Source organism: Melanaphis sacchari, unplaced genomic scaffold, assembly GCF_002803265.2.
Source record: "Melanaphis sacchari strain LSU unplaced genomic scaffold, SCAv2.0 Contig43_pilon_pilon, whole genome shotgun sequence".
Taxonomy (NCBI): domain Eukaryota; kingdom Metazoa; phylum Arthropoda; class Insecta; order Hemiptera; family Aphididae; genus Melanaphis; species Melanaphis sacchari.
The window spans coordinates 1,919,610-1,947,156 of record NW_020271284.1 but is presented as its reverse complement, the minus strand read 5'-3'; the positions used below and the strand labels follow the sequence as shown (position 1 = coordinate 1,947,156).

The 27,547-nt window shown below is 27.8% G+C and overlaps 1 protein-coding gene across 2 annotated transcripts in view; it reads right to left on the bottom strand.

Moving 5' to 3' along the window:
* Positions 1-22,936, bottom strand: part of LOC112597831 (fork head domain-containing protein FD4-like) — a 42,168-nt gene extending 19,232 nt beyond the window's left edge. Inside the window, exons 1-2 of one of the 2 annotated variants that reach the window (XM_025344054.1) lie at positions 21,975-22,936; positions 12,548-13,565 (exon numbers count right to left, since the gene is read on the bottom strand). In XM_025344054.1, coding sequence (XP_025199839.1) covers positions 12,548-13,565; positions 21,975-22,141 — 1,185 coding nt within the window. In that variant the 5' untranslated portion in view covers positions 22,142-22,936. The remainder of the gene's footprint in view (positions 1-12,547; positions 13,566-21,974) is intronic. The other variant, XM_025344053.1, reaches the window with a different exon arrangement.
* Positions 22,937-27,547: the final 4,611 nt, after the last annotated feature.

The window sequence follows — 27,547 nt, the reverse complement described above, 5'->3', positions numbered from 1 at the left end:
TATACACGTTGTCCTCCTAGTGGTTCCCATAGTTGTGCAGATAAACATCATCGTCACCGCCACTCGATATACGATACGACCAAACTATATGCCTACCCATGTTACGATAATTTATTGGGGGTATTTTTTTCGCATCTTAAAGCTTACAAGGATCGTCGGTTTGGCAAGGTATCGGCCCACCGAGTTTTAAGATTTCTAACGTTTGATTACAGCTACAGCTACATTAGGTACGGTTTAATAATTCGATTTAGTTATATTACTGATATAAATTCTAGGGACTAATGTTTGTACCGATTTATCTTATTATAAAATAAAAAAATTACGAACAAACCCATATTTTAAGTAGCCCGTCGAGGCGTCGAGTTTTATTCGGTAACTCGCCACGCCAATCCGGCCTCGCTTATTAATGCACACAACTCATCTCATTCCATAATTTTCACACCTTTTGTATATTATATCATATCAAACATGATATAATATGTAAACTCTCGTAATGGTTGTGATGGAGTGAAATAACGATATCTAATACCTATAACCAATAATTTTACCGTTTCGTATTGTTAATATCTAATATACACACAGTAAAATCCGTTTAAGACAATTTTCGAGGGATCAGTCGTAAAAAAACGAATTAAATGGGAAGTCGTATTACGTGGAAACTTTTTCTTCGAGGGACTCTGTTGAAGGAGCATGTTAAAGAGGGAAATTGTAGTAAGCGAGAGCGTCTCAAACGAGTTTTTATGCATTGGTACTATATATTATGTTGTAGTAGGCTATTTACACAAAATCGTTTTTGTAAATATGTATATAGGTAGGTACTTATACACACTTTGATTATATTGTATTGCATATATGTTTAGCGACAACTAATAAATACTGTTTAAATATTCCACTGATTACATATTATTTGGAATAACTAAGAAATTCACCGAATGTACCTAATTTAAACTCATGAACGATCCTTTTATTGCATAAAAAAGATAAATATAATACAATTGTATATTACAAAATAAATTTAGAATTTTTTTTAAATTTTATGAACAAACATTAATGCAACATAATTAGAAGAAAAAATAAATAAAAATATACAAATTTTTACAGCCATTCAAAAATATAATATTAATAACTCATTTCTTTTTCTCATATATGTACCTACCTATATGATAAGCATAATAAAAAAGCATGTAGAATACATCGGAAGATCATGATTGACAAAATTGTGACATATAGATACAATATTATGTACCTATACCTGTGTAAGGCCAGTCATTGTCCTGTATACTACACGAACTTATATTATATGATCTCATCATTTTATTATATTTATAATATTTCTTATTAGTACCTGCGGATAATGAATATTTGTCATTTTAATTTGTCCGTAAACTAAATTGAAAATTTATTATAATAAAAATCTATATACACCTACATACAGATATCTAGGATATAATTTACAACTATAAATACACATTATGCAATTTATACATTGTCTATGCCTAACTATATCTAATTTTTCTATATATAAAATATTAAATGATATGAACATAATATTAGTATTATAGGTATACGTGCATTGTACACAGTATGATTTACAGATTTTTTTTCTATTAAGAAAATCAGCTATTTTCCCACTCATTCGTGATAATATGAGAATATTATACGCGCACGAGACTTTATATTGAATCCAATATGAAAAGCGTACTGCTATAAATTCAACTGCGTTTTTACGCTAACGTTACCGGAGCATGACAATTTTTTTCATTACTTTACAATATATAATACATTATACGTTTGGTGTGAAAACAAATAACAACGTGCCAACTATGCTATATGATCTTTACAATATTATACATTTATACATACACACGAATACACGATTATAATTTACACGTATTATTAGCGAATATCATATAATATTTCGATAATATATCTATACATAGATATCCCGTTTCATAATATAATTGTTTAATTGTTACCAAATTTTTATATTCTCAGCTATTGTAGAAAATTACCAATTACGGTATAGTATAAAATAACAGAACTAGATTCTGTACGCAATCACTGATTTGGACAGAATATTTGTATATATATGCTGTGCAACTAGCTGTAGAAAAATAAATTTAAGACATTTGCAGCAATCATGAGTTAATTATTAGCGATTACAACACAAATAAAACATATTATGTTTGTTATTGACAGTATTATTATACTGTCAAATTAATCATTTATCATTTCTTAACAATTTTATTTGAAGAAAATATTTTAAAGTATCAGGTTGAAAAAAAATTGAGATAATCGGATATAGTATATATTAGTATTATATACTAATATACGATACTCGGTAATCAATGCATTAGGTATGGTCGTTTTTATACGCATTTTTTTTTCAACCCGTTGATTGCAAGTTTATAACTCCAATTCTCCACTATAGTCGATTGTTTGCCTTTAATTATAGTTTTTCAAAAACGTTTATTTTGCATCATTTTTAATTTATTCTTTATGAGATTTACAAGAATGCTCTGCAATCCTCTTTCTTTCAATAATGCCTTCTATGATATGCAGATCTTATTTTTATGTCACAGAGTATGTTCAACTGTTTTTCGATCTATTTTTAGCATTCATTAATGATACGTTTTTCTTTAATAACAAATAAATATTTTTTAATTTTACTCTCTATCCAGCTAAATCTTTCCATCTTATAAATTCTTCACCACGTTTCACATTTCAAAGGCTTTCGTAGTATTTTATTTTCAGTATCCATAATTATTCACATCCATAGTATATATTACGCTAGTACTTTCCCGACATATATTTTAATACACCTTTGGATAATTATTATATTAAAAATACTTCATTCAATACGTATGTAAATATATCAATTGGTGTTGTAAGACTATAATATATTAATTGTAGCGATTGTATAATATTCGGAATTCAAATTTCCGCGACAGGCGATATATCGCTTGTCTACATCGAGCATTCGAGCGCTACTGTTCATGCAACGTGGACAAGAGGTCCCGATCGATTCTATAAAACATCATGTTATACATAGTTATTGTAATATATATAGATAAACGTAATATTATACGTTTACGTATACAGTTTGGAACTGATCGTGCACGAGTATAAGTCGTCTCACCACCGCGAGTTTGACGGACGGCGTGTGAAAAAAACAACATAAAAAGAAGTATAATATATTACTTACATATAGTTGAGGTAAAACGTTATTATTAGCGAGCGGTGTACTAGCTCGCGCGTCTGCGTGCGTCTGCTACGCATATAAGATATAGGTACCTGCACTATATATATTATATTATTATTCCCGTCGAGGGGGCACAGAAGTGTTTTGCGGTCGGATAGCGAACAACCCGACACAAGTATATTACACGTAAATAATATATATATATATATATGCTATACTTAACTCTATATGTCTCTATACACATATATTATAACATGAGCGTATAATATTATTACTCTGTGGTATAAACGTGTACAACAGTATGTAATACATAATATAATGGGTGTTAGTGTGTGTGTGTAGGGCGGGTAATTGGAATTTAAAAAGATAAACGCGAGCGGTGTGTATGTGTACCGACTGACCCGATACAATAGCATATTATGTTTAAGACACACATCAGCAGCGGTCAGGTCGTATAATTTTTGTCTGCGCTGGGCCCAGGTGTCGGGTGAACATATTTGCGGTTATAAGAATAAAAGGTTTCTTCTTCTTCTTATTTTTCCTACACGAATTGTTATTATTGTATTTATGTTTATGTGTGTGTGTGTGTGTGTGTATGCGTGTAGATGATAGGTGTAGAGCTGTTGCACAAATATACGGGACCGCAAAATATAAACTTACTTTTCAGTCTTGTTTATTTTTTATGGTCCCAGAGTCCAGACCTTCAATAGGCGGCAAAGTTAATGAGTACAATGGATATTTTATTATTATTATTGTTATTTACTACGCTGGCAAAATGCAAAAAACTACGATTTTATTTTACTTTTTGTGGAGTTTGCTTATAAGTTTTAGCGTAAGAAAAATTATTTATGATATATCAGCCTATATATATACGTAATAACTAATAGGCGTTTGGAAAATAATAAGTATACCTATGAAATATATGTATAATAGTATATGACTGTGTACCTAAATCTACCAGACTGTGACTTATACATAAATCACCTTTCCTTCGATGTAATATAGCGTACTACGTATATTCTATATTAAATAGATTATAATGATATACCTATACCTATATGGCTATATAAATTAAAATATATTACTTATAAGCGAAAAACGATTGAATATATTTCTATTATTGATTCCTATTTCGTAAATATGTCATATTTTATATCTATTACTTAAAGATCAAAATTGTCTGGGTAATAATAAATAAATATTAATTTGTTATTTTAAAAAATGAAATATGACAAATAAAAAAAATAATTTCTTCCTAATATAATAAGCTTTCAGATCCCCACTAACAATTAATTTACGCGTTTATAAATACTTACTAAACTACAAGATGTTATCATGAGTGTGAAAAAAATCTGTATATGAAATATTAATAAACTATCGATTATTAGAAGGAAATAATATATTTTAAATTTTAATAGAAAATAATTTAATTCAAACATAAATTGTATAAATACCAATATTATATAATGATATTAATCATTGATAGATAATAATATAATATGCACAGTACCTATTGTATTTTATATAGCATATTCTTACGTTATTATAAATTATTTTATAACAAACGAGTGATATAATAATGTAGTATTGACAACAACCTTCAAAAATAATAATAATAAAAAAATAATAATTCATTTTCATCATTAACTTTTCAAAATTAAAAAGATCTAATAATTATTTTGGTATAATTAATCAATGTTCATTATTACAACTGTTTTGTATTAAGTGATAAAAAAATATTGACTTGATTATTTTATATTGAAATATATTCGCTAGTGCATTATATTTTATAATCTTATAAAATGTTTATTATTTAAGTATTTTAAATATTATTAGAAGTTTTATGTAATAAAACTAATAATAATGATTTATAAATAAATAAATAATAAAAGTTAATGTCATAGTATCAATTATTACATTGACGTATTATTAAAATGCTGTCTATTTGTGAATTAATTAACAAATACGTTATTAAAACTAATGAAATTTATTATCGTTTGTATGTATTTATTATACATAAAATCATACTAAAGAACCAACAAATAACAGTTAACCGTATTCACCTATCTAAATTTTTATTTGATTTAATATAAAATATAAAATTGTTAATGTTGTTTTTTTAGAAATTAAATATGATGAAATATTATTTGTAGGTATTCAAAAACATCAAAATAATAATACCAAGTAATGTTATCAATAATTTACTTAAAATATGTTGTGTATTTCGTTCCAAATGCCATTAAACCTTTAAACTTTCCAATTATTATATTATTTTTAAACTTGGTTTTAGTTTGAAAAATAATAATTTTCGATAATAATATAACGAGTATTGACCTAAGTCAATAAAACTACGTGAAGGTATTCATCAAAGGTTTATCATTTATTATTTATTTTTAATGACATACGGAAACTCACGTATACCTATATATACGACTTTATCAAACATAGATAATAATAATCACATAAATGAAATAAAGGTACCTCAATAATCTAGTGGTTAACGTTGAACCTATATGAAGTGTAAATACAATATTTAAGTTAGATTAATAATAATTTAAATTAATAATCATATTATTTTTAATTGGCAATCAATTTTTTCTTTTTTATACTTACTAACTTGATTGCTCTGATGGATTAGTGTTAGAATAACGGTCAAATTATACAGAGTAATTTATAAGAACAAGAAATTTAAATATCTACTTAATTAATTGTATTTATTAAATTTAAAAAAAAACCTTAACCAATAGCAAAACAATTAAGTCAATTTTTTTCACATGAACTATTATGTTATATTTTTACCATATATTTATATTATATTTAGATTTTATTAAAGTAATGGAATGGTCCCACTTTTGAATGACAAAACACTTTTTTAAAGCAATTAAGCAAAAAAAAGGTTTTTTGAAAGATAAAGAATATTTTTATTAATTTTTTAAGAACAAAAAGTTTAAGGGTGGGCTATGATTGCTCAGTGATTTTCTACAATTAATATATTTTATATTATAATAAAATTAATCATTTCAATCTAGTTACTGCTATACTTACTTCACCTAACATTTAAAACACATTGAATCACCCCTCTCCCACCCCCCAAAAATCAATAAGTAAATTTTCAATCATTTTCTATAAAAAAAGTTAATATATTTATGTATAGTATGTGAATTATTTTACTTGTAATAAAAGTATTTAAATATTTTTTATTTTTTCATTAATTTTTTTATCTATTAGCAATATCGCAAGTATAATAATTATAAGCAAAAATTAATTATTATTTAATTTTCATTATGTATAATATATAAATTAGAATATATTTAAAAAATGCTCTTACCACAGGATTTATAGGTTACTCTGTATATGTTAAATTTTTTTTTTTTAATTGGTTCATAATTATAATATAGAATACTCAATTCTATGTATAATTAAACTAGATAAAATATGTTTCTAGGAAATACAATTTTAAAACTAAAATCCGTTGTAAAATTGTATTATATATCATTGAAAAAACTCCGTAATTGAACATAATTACCGTAATAAAGAAAATTTTGTTATATTATTGTCATAGTTTAAACATACCTATGTACCTATGTACCTATGCATATGTAAATTATAATATTTTATCGAGTATAGTCGATTATTTTTATTAAAAATTCTGTTTTTCAATTCTTAAATTTAAATTAAGATATTTTTCGTTTCTTTTTTAATTATTATTAGACTACAATCTCCATATAATTAATTACCAGTTGTGAATACAAAAAATATTATATACTGATTAAGTTCCTTTAAATAATCATTATATTTTATAAACTATTTTTCGTTCAGTAGATACCAGATATTTCACTAATGTTTGAATGAAACAAGTGACTAAGGAGTTTGTAGTTTTTGTTGACTATCTGTGTTTTTTACTGACTCCACTACAATATGAACAATGTACAAACACAACCTTGAATGTGTGTATTTTTTGTTGCGCTTTTCATGTGCACCAATGGTAAAACTAATATCAATTATATTATTGTATTTTATTATATTATATATGTGTTTAAAAAGGTATTATGTAATATAGGTACGTAAGTAATAATAATAAAAAAGTGTAAACCCAAAAGATGATTATCAATTAATTACACGTTTATATAAAGCCTTCAGCACTAAGATTTTATACTTGCCGTTACCCCCTCCGGAAGCCAACTATATGAATAGATATAGGTATTGTAGTACACAGAAGAAAATCAACACCGGGCTCCAGGTGCGTATAATAAGTATTTTGAGTTTATATGTATCTAAATATATATGTATATATATATATTATAATATAATATAGTGGTGTGCAGTCGTTCGCGCGTAATGGGTCCGACACCTTTATTATTAAATAAAACATCTGCTTTTCTTTACACCACAAAACTGACGTTAGATCTAGTGATCTTAATCTTATAAGAACTTAAGTGGAGATGAACCTATAAACACCATTTTTCACCTTTCGAGTATCGTTTTATTCTATTATTATTAGTTTCAACCCCTTTTACGCTGTGATAACAATATGTGCGTTTAGTTGATTAATAATAATAATATAAATAAAAATAAAACAATAAAAAAGTATAAACTTAGTGATAACCGGTAATTCACTCACACGTAACTACACCTATATTTTATTTATATTGATTAACTGTATAGATTGATTTAATTTGAATAAATTATTGAGTATCGAAAAATTAAGAAATAAAAAATCACTGGAATTGATTTTAAAACCAAAAATTCTAAATGTGTGATGTTTAAGTAAAAAATTGCATGTGCCATTTACATAAATACACACATGTTATATCGGCAATTTATTATAAATTATTTTGGATAATAAGTTTATTTTTTAAAAACATAAAAAAATAACTGACAACCTTTTAAAAGTAAAATAGCTCTTTTATATTTGTTTTAAGAAGTTATATGTAAATATTATACATGCGTTTATATCTAAACTTACGTTTATATAATATGGGAATTTATTAAATCACAGCAAGATATAAATCCTTCAATTGACCTTCAAATAATTACTATTCAAAAATTTATTAAATTATTTTCTGTATCATATAGTATAATATTAAACATAAGCGAAGTACTTAGGTATGTTTAATGTTTAATACATATTTACAAGTCGCTATATTGTCTTATAGTTGTGTGTTTTAAAAAACGACCTATCGTGTGCAAACATAGACAGGCAATTAATCTTCTTATTGATTTTTTACACTATCCATGAGCAGGTTTATAATTATTATATTTATATACAAGCGTGAGAGTATATGTGTGTGTGAGTGTGTGTACATTATGCGAAAAAAGTTAACGCAACATGAAAGTCCCACTCATTGTATGCATTAATATGAAACGGTTATTAATATCGTTTTGATAAATTATTATTATGTTTCTTACAATTTCTTACTACCTACCTATATTATAAAGAGGTGCCTATATAATAATGATATATTATATAGTTAGGTACCATGTATATAATTGATATTTGTTTAATTCCAATATGAAAATGAAACCAGCAAGTAAATATTAATATAATGATACTAGAGGACAAAACCCGCGGAAAATTATACACAATACAACACTACTATTAAATGCAAATATACCTAATATATATTATAATATATACGTCTAAGTAGTGATTGGTTTAATGTGAAAAGTCATTCGACCAGTATCTAATGATATTAAAATAATAATAATGATGATGGTTGCCAAATAGTATGCAATTAAATTATCAGTATTATAGATATACGAGTATGTTTGAATTTATTTCAAACAAAATAGTATTTTATAATTATCAATTAAATTTAATGTTTAATGTGAAATTTAAGAATATTAAAATAATATACTTTTTTGGCACAGTTTCTACGAAATAATCAAATTTTTCTAATAAATAGTACAATACTTAAAAAAAAATCATACAAAGTATAAATAAATATTAACATTTAATTTAATAACTTGAACGGGCTAATAATATAATAATTATGTATGTAATATGTATATTTAGTACTTACGTAATATAATAGATTATAAAAAAAGTGATCTGAATTGTTTTATCAAGTTTGTAGTCACGCAATTCACGGAGGATTTTTTGTATACGTGAGTACCTATTTATAATATATAGATATTATACACACGTTTTATACCCACTCTTGCACTCCACTTGTCTTTTTTTTATTACATCAGATCACTCATATTAGCTCAGAAAACGCCCTCGAAAATAAGTTTGGAAGTACTCAACGCCCTATAAGAAGTCATTTATAATTTGTATACCGGGTTGCGTACCCTCTTTGCTGCTGTCCCCAGTGACGGAACTAGTAAGTTATATAGACCGCCTTTGCGTGAAACGTGAACTTAAAGTTGATATTATCGAACACGAACAGTAGGTCCCCATATATATATAAATTACATACAAGTACACAATTTATACATATTATATATAAGTATACGACTATTATAGCTATATTATTCTATCAACACCGAAGAGACGGGTTAAAAGAATTATTTTTTACCGCGTTTGAGTCGAGTTAGCGAAAATAATATGATAATATCGTAATTTGGTATCAAAAATATGCTATATACTATGATATATATTTAGAGTGTTTGCTATTCTCATGATCACATTCCTAATACGAGAAACTGTAATCTTATGTACCAACCTATATATTTCTTAAACTTAAAAGTTAAAAACACACATAACTATTATCTCATTTTGGGAATGTAATCGTTTCTGGAAATACAAACAATTAAAACATATATTTTTATACATCTTATTATATAAACAGATACTTTATAATTTTAAGTCAAAATTATATTTAAAAATATTATATTATTAAAAGCAACAGTATCTTTATAGAAATAAATATTTGCCAGTAAATCAAATAAATATTTAAATATTATTAATCTTGTACGTTATACAGGATATTCAAAACGCTTAAGTTAATGGGTAACAAATATAAAAAATATGTATTTTAGGTCTTGGTTTTTTGGATTTTACACTCTTATTTATTTAATTTTTATGATAGAAAGTAGCCACAAAATATAGAGTCACTAAATGAGTTTTCACAATAACAATTAATCTGTGATAAAGGTAATTTGCAGAATGTAAACATTAAAAAATTATGAATTAACTTACTATTTTTGTCACGTTAATTTAATAGATATTTTATAGTTACATCTAACATTGCATATTAAAGTATTTGCATAGGTAAATCTTTCATTTTATCGATAAGAGTGATGGACATTCAGGATCGTATAACTTATTATAATGGTAGAATGTTATAAACAACACTTCCAGCAATGATTGAACTTTTATATATTATATTATAATACGTAATATAATTAATAGAATTTTAAATTCATGATGTCTACAACATTACAACAATAATTGACTGAATATCCAGGTGTATGTATAATATTATTTCATTGATTAAATAATAGGTTCTATTATTATATATTATATAGTATTATACTATTACTATTTGATCAATGGTTATATGGACCCCATGTGAGTTTTTATTTCTCAGTGCTTGGTGACTCGGTGGTAAAATATTATTACTTGCTATTGTTGGGTCTTTTGTCCATGCATATATCCATTTAAGTAGGTAATAATGTAATATACAAGTACATATTTATAATATAATATTATGAAGTATTAAATTAAACGTAAACAAGGTGTCTAAAGAACGAGATATCATTTTGTGTGCGACACCTACTCTTACTAATATTAAAACGAAATTTATACGATTATGTGTTTTTTTCGTATATTATTACGATGGTCGTGTTTTATAAAAATAAATGATATAATACTATCTGACGAAATAAAAAACAAAACACCATAAAGTATATTCGTATTATAGAAATGTATAATGCACATATCAGTACCTACATCATATATTCATATGCACACAATAATGTGTAATCATAATTTAAGCACACCATATTAATATTAGTTTTCCAAACAATGCATAATATTTTATGAAGCATTACACGACGTGTACAACACACGCAACAATAACTATAACACAAAATTTTGTGTAAGTGAGTATATGTGTGTGCGTTTGTGTACACTTATTCCTATATTACATAATAGTGGGCTCGTTACACGTTTATAACGCGGACAATGGTTTCAACGGTTATGAATCATTTAGAAGAAGTATAAAGGAAAAATACTATAAGAATAAAAAAAATCGTTGACCGAAAACGCTTATACATGTTTAAATTAATGATACACATAACATAACATAACTGAATGCTATATCTATGGGTGCATATAAAAGTGAAAAAATATGCAGTTTACGAATTAATCATGAATATTATACGCAATATCATCGATCATTTCAAATGAGATAACTTATGTGTGTACCTACATTTTTTTCATTTTTCATATCTTTGAGTACGTGCGAATACATTTTTTGAATTGTAGCAAATATTTCGCATCGTAATTTTTTATTTTCTCGTAGGTTTTAGATATAATACTAATGGTACCTATATACAACATGTTATTCAGTGGCGAAACGAGTCTTGATCACTTCTGACTCGACAGACCACCTGTGTATTACACGCCTAAGTCAAGGTAAGATGTATAAATAGTCACCTACTCAAATAAATTACTCAAAGAATATTCCTTGTCAGCACAGTTAGTTTCATTCTTTCATAAAATGCATATGTCTCTATACAACCATATTATTTAGAAACTGGCATTGATCGTACTTATATAGTTAACATATAATATTGATTGGTTTGAAAAAGCTCAAAAAGCCTTTGGTAAAACATTCACGTAACATTATTTCAGTGTAACATACTTAAATATCAAATGGTATAGGTACCATAACGGCTACCAAACGTAGACATATAATGAGTATCTGGTATAGAGTACCTGAGAGTAAAATGCACATATCATTCATAAGTTCACGGCGCGGTTTATCCGATCCAGTGTTTATTTCAAGGGTGGCCGGGGGGGAGGGGTAGTAGTATTGAGGAAAAATGTGACTTACTACGTCAACTAACAATTCGATAAAATAAATATTATGATAGGTTGTATAGGCAACAAAAACTAAAAAAATTATTTTCTATACAATTTAGATTTACTTTTATTTCCCTCCATTATTTGCTCTTATGTTATTGTATCCCTTTGGAAATTTACGATACCCCCGTCCCTCCCCAGATAGAAGGTCTGAAATAAACACGGATCCGATCGTTATAATGTCGGTATCCCGACGGCCGTGATTGTCGCGCAAGTAAGTCCGCGCCGCCCGCGTTAAACTATACTATTATGATTATTATTTTAATAATATATTATAATATATGCATATAATGTCAAGATATAACACTTGCCGTACCGCAGTCATGCAGGTTCGTGAAGTTGGCCAGCTGCGGGAACGGCGGCAAAACGGTGGCAGCGGCAGCGGCGGCGGCGGCAGCGGCAGCGGCGTTGGTGACGTGATGGTGAGGCATGTAGTGGAACGGTGGCAGAGGCGCGGTAGGCCCTGGAAATATGCTGGAAGCGGCCGCTGCGGCCACGGCGAAAGACTGCTGTTGGATTAAGTACGCGTACAATTCCGCATATCCGTTGCTGCCGGCGCCGTTGTGGTGATGGTGGGCGTTGTGGAGGAACTGCTGCTGCTGGTGGTCGGCCTGCAGGTGATGCGGCTGAGACGGTAGCAGACTCACCGGCGGCGGATACCGGCGGTGAGGGCGTTCGGCACGCGACGGCGGCGTAGGGGACGACGACGAGGACGGCGGGGGCGGTGTGGGGGTCGACGACGGCAACGGGACGTCCGGTGTCGCCGTCTCGTCACCGTCGCGGTCGTGTTCGTCGGACGGGTGACTACGTCTGCCCGGGGCGATGATGCTCTCGATGGTGAACGGTTTGGGCTTGTGCTGCCGGTGCAGGTGGTTGGCCATCGAGGTGGCGGTCGCGAAGGCCGCCGCGGTGCCGCCGATGGCGGTGTGGATCGACAACGGCGACAACGAGTGTTCGGTGCCGACCGGCGACGTCGCCCCTTCCGACGACATGACGGTAATGTTGTTCCGGTACGGCGGTGGCGGCGGCGGCCGGTGAAATCCGATCGGCAACGGGCGCAGTGGCGGCGAGTCGCGGATATCAAATTCAGTGGCGGCGGCGGCGGCGGCGGACGACGACGGCCGGCCGAACGTAGCCTCCAACAGCGCCCGGTCGGCGGCCGGAAGTTTGAACCGTTTGCGGCGCCGGAGAAACGATCCGTTCTCGAACATGTCCAAGGCGTCAGGGTGAAGCGTCCAGTACGCGCCCTTGCCCGGCTGGTTAGGTCGCCGGGGAATTTTCATGAAACAGTCGTTGAACGACAGGTTGTGTCGCAGCGAGTTCTGCCACCTGAAACACGGTGTATGTGTAAGTATGTGATGCACGGACGGATACAGCTAGATACCTCTATATTGTGCGAAAAAGGGTTATGTCGTTGTACAGTACTATTATCTTTTAATAGTTAAATGATTCGCATGGCTACGAATTTTAGTGATCCAAAAACGAGGGATTTAAAAAAAAGAAGTGGGCGAGTTGGCTCGACTGTACAGCGGTTGGTGTCGAGTATACCTCGTCATATGATTGTTCACTGTAATAATAATGGGTATAGGGTAAACACGCATGTATTTTAATATGCTGTTAATAATTATTTATCATTATTCTTAAATTTGTCTAATATGCTTTTTTTTATTATTATTATCGAGTATAACAAAGTATGCAAAAATATGCAATCAAACGTTTTATTTAATTCTACCATTTTACGTAATAATTCAGATATCGAGTTGTTATTGAAATATTAAACTATGTACATATAATAACGTATGAACAAATATTGATTGTATTAAAATGAAACTGGCCAATAGGCAATTTATCATTTCTATTATATCCCATAGGTAGGTACGTATTATACTCGTATTTGAAGGGCAAATTGATTTTTTTCATCGTGATTGTTTTGTATATCACGTGAAATACCAACAATAAAAATACATAAAAGTTATTACTATTACATGCTGCAAAAAAAATATCAGGGAAAATATTGATATATTTATTCTTAACCTTTACTATATACCTAGAATTTTTGATAACAAATAAAAAATGTATTAAAGTCTAATAATATCTAATATCTATAAGTACACAAAGAAACATTTTTTTTTTTTTTTATGAAGATCATTTTTTTTTTCTAACCTAATCATAAATTGGGCGAAATCGATAAAAAACGTAAAAATAATTTGACCTTAAATTGTTTGCATTAATAAGCTAATGTGTATGTATTTTTTTTTTTTTTATCAGGAATACAGTGCATGCGCATACTAATTGTATTTTATTTAATCTATATTAAATGCAATTTCATCAATATAATATAGATACTACGAATTATTATGCGAAACTATTATGAATATATTTTTTTACATATAATAATAATATGTATCATACATGTGTAAAGTGAATAGTTTCATCCAGGGCTTGCAAATGTTATAATAACTACGCGTTATGATTATAACGTTATATTTGACAAAAAACGATTGCAATTTGTAAATGTAATTATAACGGAAAACGATAAACATAAATAATTAAATAACACAACAAAAAAAACATAACTCAAAACGTTATATATAGTATATCATTAAAAAAATATATTAATTTCAATTATTTAATTAATTAATTAATTATAAAATTTTAATTCTGAATAACGATAAACGCAAAAGTTGAATAACGTTTTAATTCTAAATAACGATAAACGCAAAATTTGTATAACGTTTTAATTGTAAATAACGTATAACAAAATTCTTTTATTAAATACAAGACTTGGTTTCATCACGAAAAAAAAAATACTATTATTACAAACTACGTTAATATATTGTCTACTTGTCAAAAAAATATCAAATAATGTTCTGGTAATGTGTATATAATATTTTATGAATTGTCTTTAATATTGAGAATTGATTTGATTGTTCTATGACAAAAATGTACAATGTGCAGTTACAGTTGAATATAAAATTACATTAATCTGAATCGAGAAGATTAAAAAAGGATATATATTTTAAAATCTATTCGGAATATTCTTATAATATGCGTTTTATCGTTTATCTAATACGTTATAACTATTTTGACTAAAAAAGGTTTAATTTAGTGATTATTTTGTTTATTAACTAAAATAATGCAATTTGCTATCAATCAATTTTCAGATATTTTGGAATTCCTTTACTATATCTATGAAATCAAATTAAATCGGGAAATCACAGAAAAACAAAAATTGAAAAAAAAAATGACGTAAATAGTAATTTAATAAATTGCATAATTTTGTACAATATATTTTAGTTATGGTCATTTTTATTAATGTATAAATGTTAATTATTTATATTCAACATGATCGAGTCAAAGTTTATAATTTAATTATTTTGCTAATTCACTCTTTTCTAAGTAATAATTATCTATTTTTTTTCGTTTTCTTGTAAATGTTATCAATTTTTAGTTAAAAATAAATATAAAATCATTTTTTGTTGATACTTATTATAAATTATAAATTCTACACGTTACTTAGTTATAGTTACATATTTTTTGAATTAAAAAATAGGAAAATAATATATACTTAAAAGTTAAAATGCACACTAAAAATTAAAAATATAAGTTATTATAAGAATATTTTAGTTAGGTACTAAAATAAATTCATGGTTATGTTTATGGCTAATACATAACTTCTACAATAACGTATGTATTCACACCATTGCAGCCAAAACCAAGGAGAAAATTCAAAATTTTAATTAGGAACCTTTTTACCACCCACTGTACAGTCTTGACCTAGTTTCTAGTGACTATTTCCTCTTCTTGCACTTCAAACAATAACTTGGTGACAACGTTTTGAGAATGACAAAAAATTCAAGAGCGCCGTTGTCAACTACTTCAACTGTCAGGCGGAAAGCTTTTATACAGAGGGATTAAAGAAGCTGGTGAAATGTGAAATAGTACGAAAAATGCTTAAAAATGAACGGCGATTATGTTAAAAAGTAAAGTATAGGTTTGTAGGAAACTAAATGAGATATAAAACCTGTTTCTTATTATTATAATTTCGTTTATGATAAAACGGCCCTTAATTTTTGAATATGCCTCGTCCTCGTATGTATTTTTTAAGTATATTAGACAATATATTACAAGTTCGAAGAATGAAAATATAACTATATAATATATACCTGTACAGTGTACACAATACAACAGAATTGATAAAACCTTGCAAAATTGCAAGTTAAAGTCAGATTAAAATATAATTGAAATTGATGGATTTTATATTCTAATTAGTATGATATTACATAATCTATACCAAAGTAACATTTTTCAAATAAAACTATATTATAGCGTATAAAATAGATTATTCAAACAAACCTATATGTCTATACTTAATTCTTTTAGGTATAATCTATAAAAATCATTGTAATATAATTTAATTAGGATTTTTCAAAACAACTTCTATAAAATATGTAATTGGCACTTAATATTTTATTATATGCTTATGTAAAAACTTTTTTTCCACATAATGTCATATCTACTTGTTATATTATGTTTCATACAGGATAGTGAATTCACATTTCAAATTATAAATTTATAAGTATACGTTACGTATATATATTTTATATGATATAAAATATATATTTGATATGTCATTTGTGATCAAATAAACTTTCATTTAATTGAATAAAATCATAACCACAGGCATACCTTGAAATAATTATACATTTGAATCACTTGTTATGATATGGGATGTATAATACCTATATTATATATCTATATTTAAAATTTTATTGAAATAAAATGTATATAAAAAATAAAAATTATATTTCAGAAATTATAAAAAGAATAAAAGTAGAGTAGATTTTATAGATTGCTATTTGATTATTATCTAGGTTGTAAGAAAATAGTATGTAATTGTTTTCCAATAAATTAAAAATAATTAATTTACTTTCGATAGATAAATACATAATAATAATAATATATTTTATTATATTTTATTATAACATACATTTTGACACTAATATAATATTATTTAATATGACAATATAATTAAAAAACTATATAGACTATATGTTTATTTAATATATTATAATGTATCTTAAAATTTAAGTATTATTTATAAAATAATACTTAACTTTTTTAATAATTATTTAGTTATTTTATAGAAAATTATATTAATTTTATTAAACTAAAAATTCAATTAATTTGTTCTATCATATTTATTTTTATTTTTTATAGGATGTTACATAAAAAATGTGCAGGGAATTATTAAAATGATCATATACTGCACATAGAAAAAACAAGAATTATTTTGATTAAATTGTTATAATACTACGTGTATCAAAGTTTCATGTTCTATAAATCTTATTATATATAATGTATACTGTATACATATATAGTTAATCTACTTAATTATATAGAATCATTTTAAGCATATAACTAAATCACTATCCTAATTTATTATATACATAATAATAATAATATAATACACTATTTATATATATTCATAGTTTTTAAAATTTATGTAGATGACTTACAAATAGGACCTATATAATATGTAATATTCTACATTATTATAAGTATAAATTTGAAAGCACAATTTATTATTATATTATTTTATTTCTAATGCTTCAAATATATACGGCTTATCAGCATATCGTAGTCTAAAGTTGTAAATAATTGTGAAGATTTTCAAAATTATATTATGATACAATAATTATGGTATTAAATATTTAATGAGTCGTTTTAAATGTTTGTTATAAGATCGGCTGTTTTGAGGAACTTAATAATTTTTTATTTTTTGGGTGTAATGATGTTAACGTCTGAATTTGTTCAAGCGTGTTGATAAGTATCGTAAATATTCAAAGATTATGTGTTTTACAGAGAAAGTAGGGTATTATTATAATATAATATTTATGAATATTTAAGTATTATACATTGTATAATGTTAAAATTTTAAGACTAAAGACAATATTTAATAATTCCATAGATTTATATTATATATATATATACTGTTAAGATGAATTTATAAAGTTGCTTCCCATAGACAAATGAAAAGTCTCTTTACCCACCTACAATAGAAAAACACTAAAACACTTAAATATAATATATAAATATCTACAGACGAAATTATTATGCATATATACAATATAATAGTCACGTAGCACATATAGTGTAACAAAAGATCTATGTTTCTCATTTCCCCGTATTGATATCTATATTACAGGATAATACAATTTCAAACGAAAACGGAAACCCTTAAATGTTTAATTCAATAAGCCACAATGACTATGAGGACTAGTAATAAAAAGCCTTGATCAATATAAAAAATAATAATTCACAATCAATACTTAAATATTCAGTGTTTAGTACGAAAAATCGAAAAATGTGTGATGTTCAACTATGAATATATAAGTAGGTATAACTATAGAAAAAATTGTATTTAGTTATATTTGACCATGTAAGTATAAATATGTATTGCTATTTATCAATTTTATATTGCATAAAACAATACTTAAACGATAGCTCTTGTATCATATTTTTACATGCAAGTTTTTTGACATAGCGAAAAATATATTTATCCCTTTCAATACAAAATCCATGTTAATAACTACTTTCATATATATATAATAATAAATATATAATATAATATAATATATATATGAAAGTAGTTATTAACATAGATTTTGTATTGAAAGGGATAAATATGTTTTATTTATATATATTATATATATATATAAATAAACTGTTAAGTAAATATCTTATTATAATGAAAAAAAATTTGTTCAGCTATAATTGCTAATTAACTAATTATTAATTTCGAAGCAATTGATTTACAGATGGGGTATACGTACATAATACACATAATAATACGAGTATATAAATACATTAGTGTACTAAAATAAAGTTAACAAGAGATTAATGGAATGTTAATAAATCATAGAAATATATATAAATTATTATACATACATGCCTATATAAAAAAATAAACGTAAAAAAAATAATGCTTGCATATCTACTGATGTATTCATATATATATATATATAAACACGATTTAGTTTGAAAGTTTTATAATTTGTACTAAATTCATATATAAATACATTATATCTATTATGATGCAGTGTACCTTACCTAACCTAACCTAACCTTACTCATGTACCTATAATGCATATATATTATAGGCTAAAACTTACGTAAGTATATAATATACAATACGCAAATACATAATATGTATATTTTTGTTGTCACGCAGCGATCAATTCGTTCCACACGAATGTGCGCACTCGTCGTCAACTCGGATGGGTGATCGCACCAATGTCTGGCGAACCTATTATACTCTGTTCAAACTGCACGTGTTTATGCGTATAATATACAATATTCGTTTATAGTATAATATATTATATATACTATGTAAGTATGCCAAAATTCTTAAAGTATCAATAAACAGAGAATTAATTATATATACGAGATGTATATAAACTTTCAAGATATATATGTATGTATATAATATATATGTATGTATATAATATATATATAATCAAATGTATTTAGTACTGTCAATACTATTTTCTGTATTATATAATATTCACTATTCACAAAAACAAATAACAGAAAAACACTGTCACATTAAACTATTAAAGGACTTGTTAATATTAGCTTTTATTAATAGCCAATAAAATAGATTTATATAGGCACCACATATAGATGTATATATACAATATGGAAAATTTTTCAAAGTAACTTTGAAAAAAACCACAGGACCTAAAATAATGTATTCTATTGTGCAGTACAACGTGTGCCATGTGAAAAATAAAATACTTGTATGTGCCATCCTAACTTTTAGTGTGTTGTAAAAAAAAAAAAAAAGTTGAAATATTAAATACAATCTCAAATTCTATAAAATTACGAATAATAATAGCTCATTGGATAATGGAAAAGATTGAAAAAATAAGCTAATTTATCATAATACATATTATACTTAATATAAAACATTAAATAAGTTTATTTAAACAGACAGCTAGTGATTAAAAATTTACCTATATTTGACATTCAATGATAATATAATATTTATTATTAAAAAGTTTATACCGACAATGATTTTCAACCTAAAGTGGGTAACGTAAGCTTCAGAATTGAATTGAAAATTGCAAAACTTCCCTATAGTTTTAATAATTAAAAACTAAATAATATAGGAAAAATATTTTTTTATTCAATCGTAGGAATCAAATAAAATGAACATGTTTATAGTAATAATAATAATTATTAATTAAAATTGGTCTAATTTTATAAATATATAAAATAATGTTTATCAATAAGATCTAAAAAAAAATAAATAATTATTAAAATAGGTCACGAGTCTAATAAGGTTAAAGACCTTTGCAATATATACTCTATATACTGTCTAATGTCTATTACGGTAGGTATAAAATTGATACATTTCATGTTTTTATCATATTTTTTCCTGCCTCTGTTGAACAATATATTCACTAAATGAATAATGACTTAGCATAATTGTTATTTGTTTTAAGCTATATAAATATTAATTTTTCAACTTGTGTGTTGAATTAAGACAAAAAAAAATGATAATACGTAACGTAATTAACTAAGTTTGGTTTTTTTTGGAAAAAAAAAATCAAATAACAAATAGTAATCACTAACCATGCATTATAGAATATAGATAGTTAATGTAAATATGTACATATAAAGTATATACATTCGTTTTAAAATACTTTAAATATTATGATAAACTATTAGTTAACTATATAATCTGTACCTACATAATATTCTCTTATTTATATAAAAATGTTGATATTTTTAAGAGTTAAATTAACTGTTTCCTATACCTAAGTATTCAATAATCCACTTTAATACAAAAATACATAAATGTTTTTATTACAACCTACTCAAAAACCAAATGAACGTACGTTTGTACAAATATACATATGAGATTGTATAACTTGATCAAAATTGAAAAAATCTTTAACCTATAACCTGTTACACGTTTAATATATTTTGGGTGCCCGTCGCGGATCTGTATACGCTCCAGGTATTAATATCGGTCAAGTGCTATTTACGTATTTCAGATATTTTTTTATATACACCGATAAAAGAGAAGGGTGATTTGTATATTTATATATACGTTTATAACTTATTGTAACTAAATTGAAACAATATGATCAGTGGGGCATATAATTAAGGCTGCGTGTTTTTTTTTTTGTTTTTTTTTTTAAGAGGGGGACGGACGATGAGAGGTTAAATACGGAAATTGGGTGACCCAATAATAAATCGATTTCGGAATTGAACACCACCGCATTGTATTCTTGCAGCAATTATGCACGCACGCGTATATGGTTTTGGCGTCTGTATAATATACGCATCACCATCGAGTACAAACGCATCGATATAATATATTATAACAGTCGTATATGTGATGGATGTATATTGTCGAGGTGTACAGACCATAACTCAGACATTAGCGCGTATAGATGCAATACAATATACCCACGTTATGTTCAATATACATAATACAGGTACGCATGCAGACTTACTGTGTCCAAAAAAAGTCTACGACGCGATGCACCTATATAGGTAAAATACTATGTATAGATAGCTATAGGTATACGATATACGCGTTGGCGCGAGCACCGCCTATGAGGTACACAACGGTTGGCTCTGCAATGTCATATACGTATAGGTAAAGGACAAAGGTATACCAGCTCCTATAACTTATGTTAACGCGGGCCGGATGTTACTGACCTTTGCGTGTTTTTCCGGTAATAAGGAAACCGGTCGCTGATGAACTTGTAGATGTCGGACAGCGGTAGCTTCTTCTCGGGAGCGCTCCATATGGCCATGGCCGTCAGCGATATGTAACTGTACGGCGGCTTTTGGTCGCCGTACGTCTCTCTGCACGGCCGCGGCATCCTAATCACGTGACCATCGTCGTCGCGGTCGCCGTGTTCAAATGCTGCGGGTCGCGGCCGTCACTGCAGTCCGGAGTCGCGGTCGTCGCGATCGCCGATGACGCTGGCGGCGCCGCCGGCGGCGGCCGCATAATTATAATACAGCTCACCGATACAATAATATAATATAATATTATATATTATCGATAAAAAGCGATGCACACACACACGCGCGCGCGCGCGTTTGGGTATATTATGCAGGACTTATAACTCTATACTGCAGTTTCGATTCGGGTCGGTCGCGCACTCGTCGCGTCGTGTGCCTACCCGTGTACGTGTGTGTGTGTGTTTCGCCCGTATACTGATATAATGCAGTTTGTTGTCGCAGTAGGTATTCGCCTATTGGTAAATCATTGGTTTATCACTGTATACGGTGGTCGTGTTGATGTTTATAACGTGAAATCATGATATCGTGCGAGTGCAATACAATTAGGTATTACATTGTATTGTGTGTTTACGATATTAAATCGTCAAAGTGTCGTTTTCTTCCGCTAAACTGTGTCATTAAAACGGAATCGATTATAATGATATATTAGATATGCGTAGATCGAATATTAGGCGATTATTGCAGGTAGAGTTATTTGTACGGCACGCGTCTTTAAAATATACCATAAAACAATACTACCCTTGTCGAGCGTGTGCCGCGGGAAACGACGCGTTTCGCGCGGCGCATAAATAGGAGAAAAATTGCGGTACGGAACGTCGCGGCGAAATTCTTTCGAGTCACGCGGTGGCGGCGGTTACGACGGCGTGCGATCGACACTGACCGGTTTATGCCGGTACCGGGCCCGCAGCCGTCGACGCTGCCGCCGCCGCCACCGTCGTCGTCGTCGCCGTCCAAAACGACGCCCCCCCGTCGTGGGCGGTCCGTCGTTCGGCTCCCCGTTGGCCGACTGTTCGCCATTTTCTAATACGATATACACGCCCACATTGGGCACGTTGAGCGAGAGTAATCCGTCGCAGCCGCCCGGATTTATATGCGGCTTCGTCAAATTTCAATATTTATTGCAACCATACGTATTTATACTTAAAATGATGTGGTAGGTACATATATAATGTACAATAGTTTACCTGATATTTGGTGTAACGTGTTTGGCACGCGTGTATACTTATAGCTGCAATATAGGTAATACCTAATATTATGCACCCTGTAGGTATTCAAGCGGCGTGTTAATATGAACTTTATCTATCTCGCAGACTGGAAATGTATTTTTGTTTGTTTATTTATTTATTTATTTTTTTTCGTGGTGAATTGATTTTAGTATTTTTACTTTATCTTTTTTGGATAAACATGCACATTCAATTTTTATAGACCCCGAAAACTTTCTAAATCCCTTTAACCCTCCAAAAATATTAATTAATGATTCCTAATGTATTATATTATTGAATTTAATATTTATTATACTATACATGACTATAATATGATAATATATATGTATATTTGTTAGAGCGGATACAGTGTATAAATATATATATATATTAACAGAAGCGTAATTTTGAGGGACAGGGGGAATTTTCCGCACTGACAATTTTGTGACGAGCTAAGTTACCATTTCCTCCCCAGATAATCCAACTATATAAATATACAAAGTTTTGATTATGGTAAATAAATTATTTTACCCCCCCTAGTTTTTTCCCAGTTACGCCACTGTAATATATGCATAATATTTTATATATATTTCATATCATCTACCTTCATAAATAGTATATGTGTATATAATATATAGTATAACAAAATCTCCAAGTAGTTATTTACATATCTTTTACAAGAGATAATTGCAGACTAATAGACTGGCACATTTTGTTGGCTATAAATTAATAATTTACCAAGAGATATTTTCGATTTAATTTCTTATTTAATGAATATAGTAATCGAATAGGTGAGCATGAAAATTGTAGGGATCCTGATCTATTTCCAAAGACATTATATAATATAATATCCAACATTATAATATTCAAAAAACTTAAACAGTGCTAATAAAAATTATAATAGTTAACGATATATAGCCACCATCAGTTGAAGACAATAAGCGCCTTATTCCATCTTCCGCTCATAAAAATCCATCACCGAAATCGCAAAACTTATCAGCCTACCGTATCTCAAAAAAATCTCTGATAAATATTGCTATTATTATCACACCAGCTAATAATGCAGAAAAAAACAAATTATGTTTTTAAAAAATTCGAAAATTCAAACAAGTATTAGTTCTAATGATTAATGAATATACCTACATTATACACCTTATATTCAAAAATTGACATATATATATAATAAACTATATGCAAACAATCTCGTGGCTTATATAAAAATTATTTTTGAGTTTTACTTGTATTTTATTCTATTAAATGCCTACAGATGCATTGATCTGGAAAATCTATATAAATATACCTATTTAACTTTATAATAATTAACGTTCTGCAAATCGTATCAAAAAGAATAATATAATTGAATTATTCAAATAACTATATATCCACCCAGTCACGACAGTTAGTATAAAATATTAAAAATTGTTTTACCAGATTATGAATAACGCTTTTTTTTTAAGATATTTTAACTGCAGTTAGATTTAAAATTCTGACCGTATCGAAAATGAAACCTATTAACCTTTATACTAACAGTAAAACCCAATCATATTCCAGTTCACTGACAAATTTATCTATTTTTATTTTTCAAATTCTGTTAACATAAAGATAAAACTCAATTTAACCATTTTTTACTACGATACTATATGATGCTATATCAAAAATAATAAATATACTTAAATATATATATATATATATATACATATTTTAATTATTACTGTGATAAGCTGGTAAATTCCATAAATATATATGTACATAATATATTTACATAATTGCTTACATAATATGTATCCTATGTTATATATAATGTATATTATATTATTATGTTTAATATTTATAATATATCATACCTATAGGTACTAAAAGTAGGACTAGGGACTTCTTATTCTAAAAAATATACTCTTAAAAATATTTTATTTTTCATTGAAAAATCAAAAATTATAAATGTATTTATTACTAAATAAAGCATTTATAATTTAATTTTCACAAAAAAAAAAAAACTGTAGCTAAACTAGAATATTATACTAACTATAGTAACTATATATTAACGCCAGACAAAAAAATATACTTTATTAACAGACGAATTGACATTAGCTGATTGTATTCGGCGTATTCCTTATAAACTGTTTATGTTTTTTACAACTCACAAATAATTAGGAAAACGCATGGTAGATAAGTTATTTAATATTATTTATGTTTAATAATTTTAATCTATTTTTTCAATTTCTAGAAAATGAATATTAAATATTGTACCTATATAGTACCTACGTATAAAATATTATTTTCTATGTCACATATTATAATTATTATACTGAAAAAATTTTTTTAAATAAAATATGTAAAATATAAATTTAAAATACAAATATAACAAAATATGCACTTAAAAGGAAATTAGAGCTGAATTTGCAAAATATGAAAAATAAAAATTATAATATACTAGTAATAAGAACCAAATTTTTATATTACTTTTAGCTATTTTTTCAAAGATTATTGAATAACTCCTATAAGTAATATTATAATATTAAAGAATTGATAATAGCAGCTTATATAAGAATATATATATATATATATAATAATGTCATGAATGTAATATTTTAAAATTTATTCGGATAAAGGTATCTTTACCTTTTTTGTATCTACTTATTCTGTGCTTATCATAGAGTGCAGGTATACTGTGCCTTTGTAGTGTATACTATATATATATGTATGTACCTACATACAATTATATTAAATTATAATTTATAATCGATGGACGTACCTATTTATACATAATATATTTATGCTTGAGGATGTCGAATTTGTAACAAGTAATAAACCAATAATGTACATTATATTACCTCATATTATATATTTAAATACTATATTCTATAAATATTATGTACATAGTTTGATTTTAAGGTATAAATGTTTCCGATTATAAAAATTGTATTATTTTTTGTAGCTAATGGTAATCCTATTTAAATTAAATAATAACCGTTTTTTGTAAGTCTAAAAATCCTTGAATGAGCTTCTTTTTTACTTCAAATTTTACATTATCCTTTCTTAGCGTACATATTTATATATTATGAAATGAAGAGGTTCTGTTAAAATTCACAGTCTCTATCATTTGGTTAATAAATTAAGATCTAAATTGATCTTTTGTCAGTAAGGTTAATACAAAACCTTTTATATGTGTATAAATAGATTATAAAAAAGTTTTTTTTCTATTTCATTTATTCACTTCTGATTACCATTGGTTATACGTAATAACTATTTTAATTATTTTGTAACTAATACAACCCTAAATATTAAAAAAATGTATTTGATTTTCGTGATCTAATAAAATGTATTTTTGAACCAAAATTTACCACATAATCGAACATAGATTTGAAAAATCAACAAAATAGCATCTGCAATAATTATCCAACAACTAAATTTATATGTGAATATATGCAGAATTTTGAAGACATTTGCAGTAGTTTATAGAATTACCGAATACTAATAAAACAAACATACAATCATTATTATTCATATTTATTGATGACGATGATAATGATAATTGATATAATAAATATATTTATAGGTAGGTATGTATCATTTTAAGTACTTGATTAAAAAAAAATTAAAATAGATAATATATAGTAGATAAAAATAAATTGTTCACGCCGAATTATGTTATAGTATACCTAATACTCGATATATATGTGTATATATTATATGTAAATTAATTATCTAACCGGATTAGCTTCCTATACGTGGAATAATAATATAGGAAAATATAATATTATAAATAACTTTACTATAAGTGGTGAACCAAAAGATCGATGGTCCAAAGTGAGTGATGTATTTTTGTGTTTAAGTCAATATCGCCATCGAGGCATTCGCCGTTGTGTTTAATTGTTCTGAACCACTAGAGAAAATAATATAATATGATATTATTGCTTTACACTCATGCGTACGAGCACATTGTTTTATTACTTTATGACATATCCCATACTGTATTGTCCGGTCACTTCGAGATGGCGGTGGCGGCGGCAGTCATTTGTACGATGAAGATTGCTAACAGTAGGTGCCTACTTAAAAACCAAAGTGATTAATACATTATAATATTATAAACACTGCACCGCAAAAAACGTGTAACCAGCAGTTGCGTTTCTGTGACCACATCCGGTACACTTAGGTTGTATCCAATAGGTTAGAGAGTGACAAAATGATAGGCGAATGCCGAAGGCGCATAATATGTTAATATGTGCAGTGTACCTATTTGCCTATGTCATATTTAAGGCAGTGAGTGTAGTTATATAC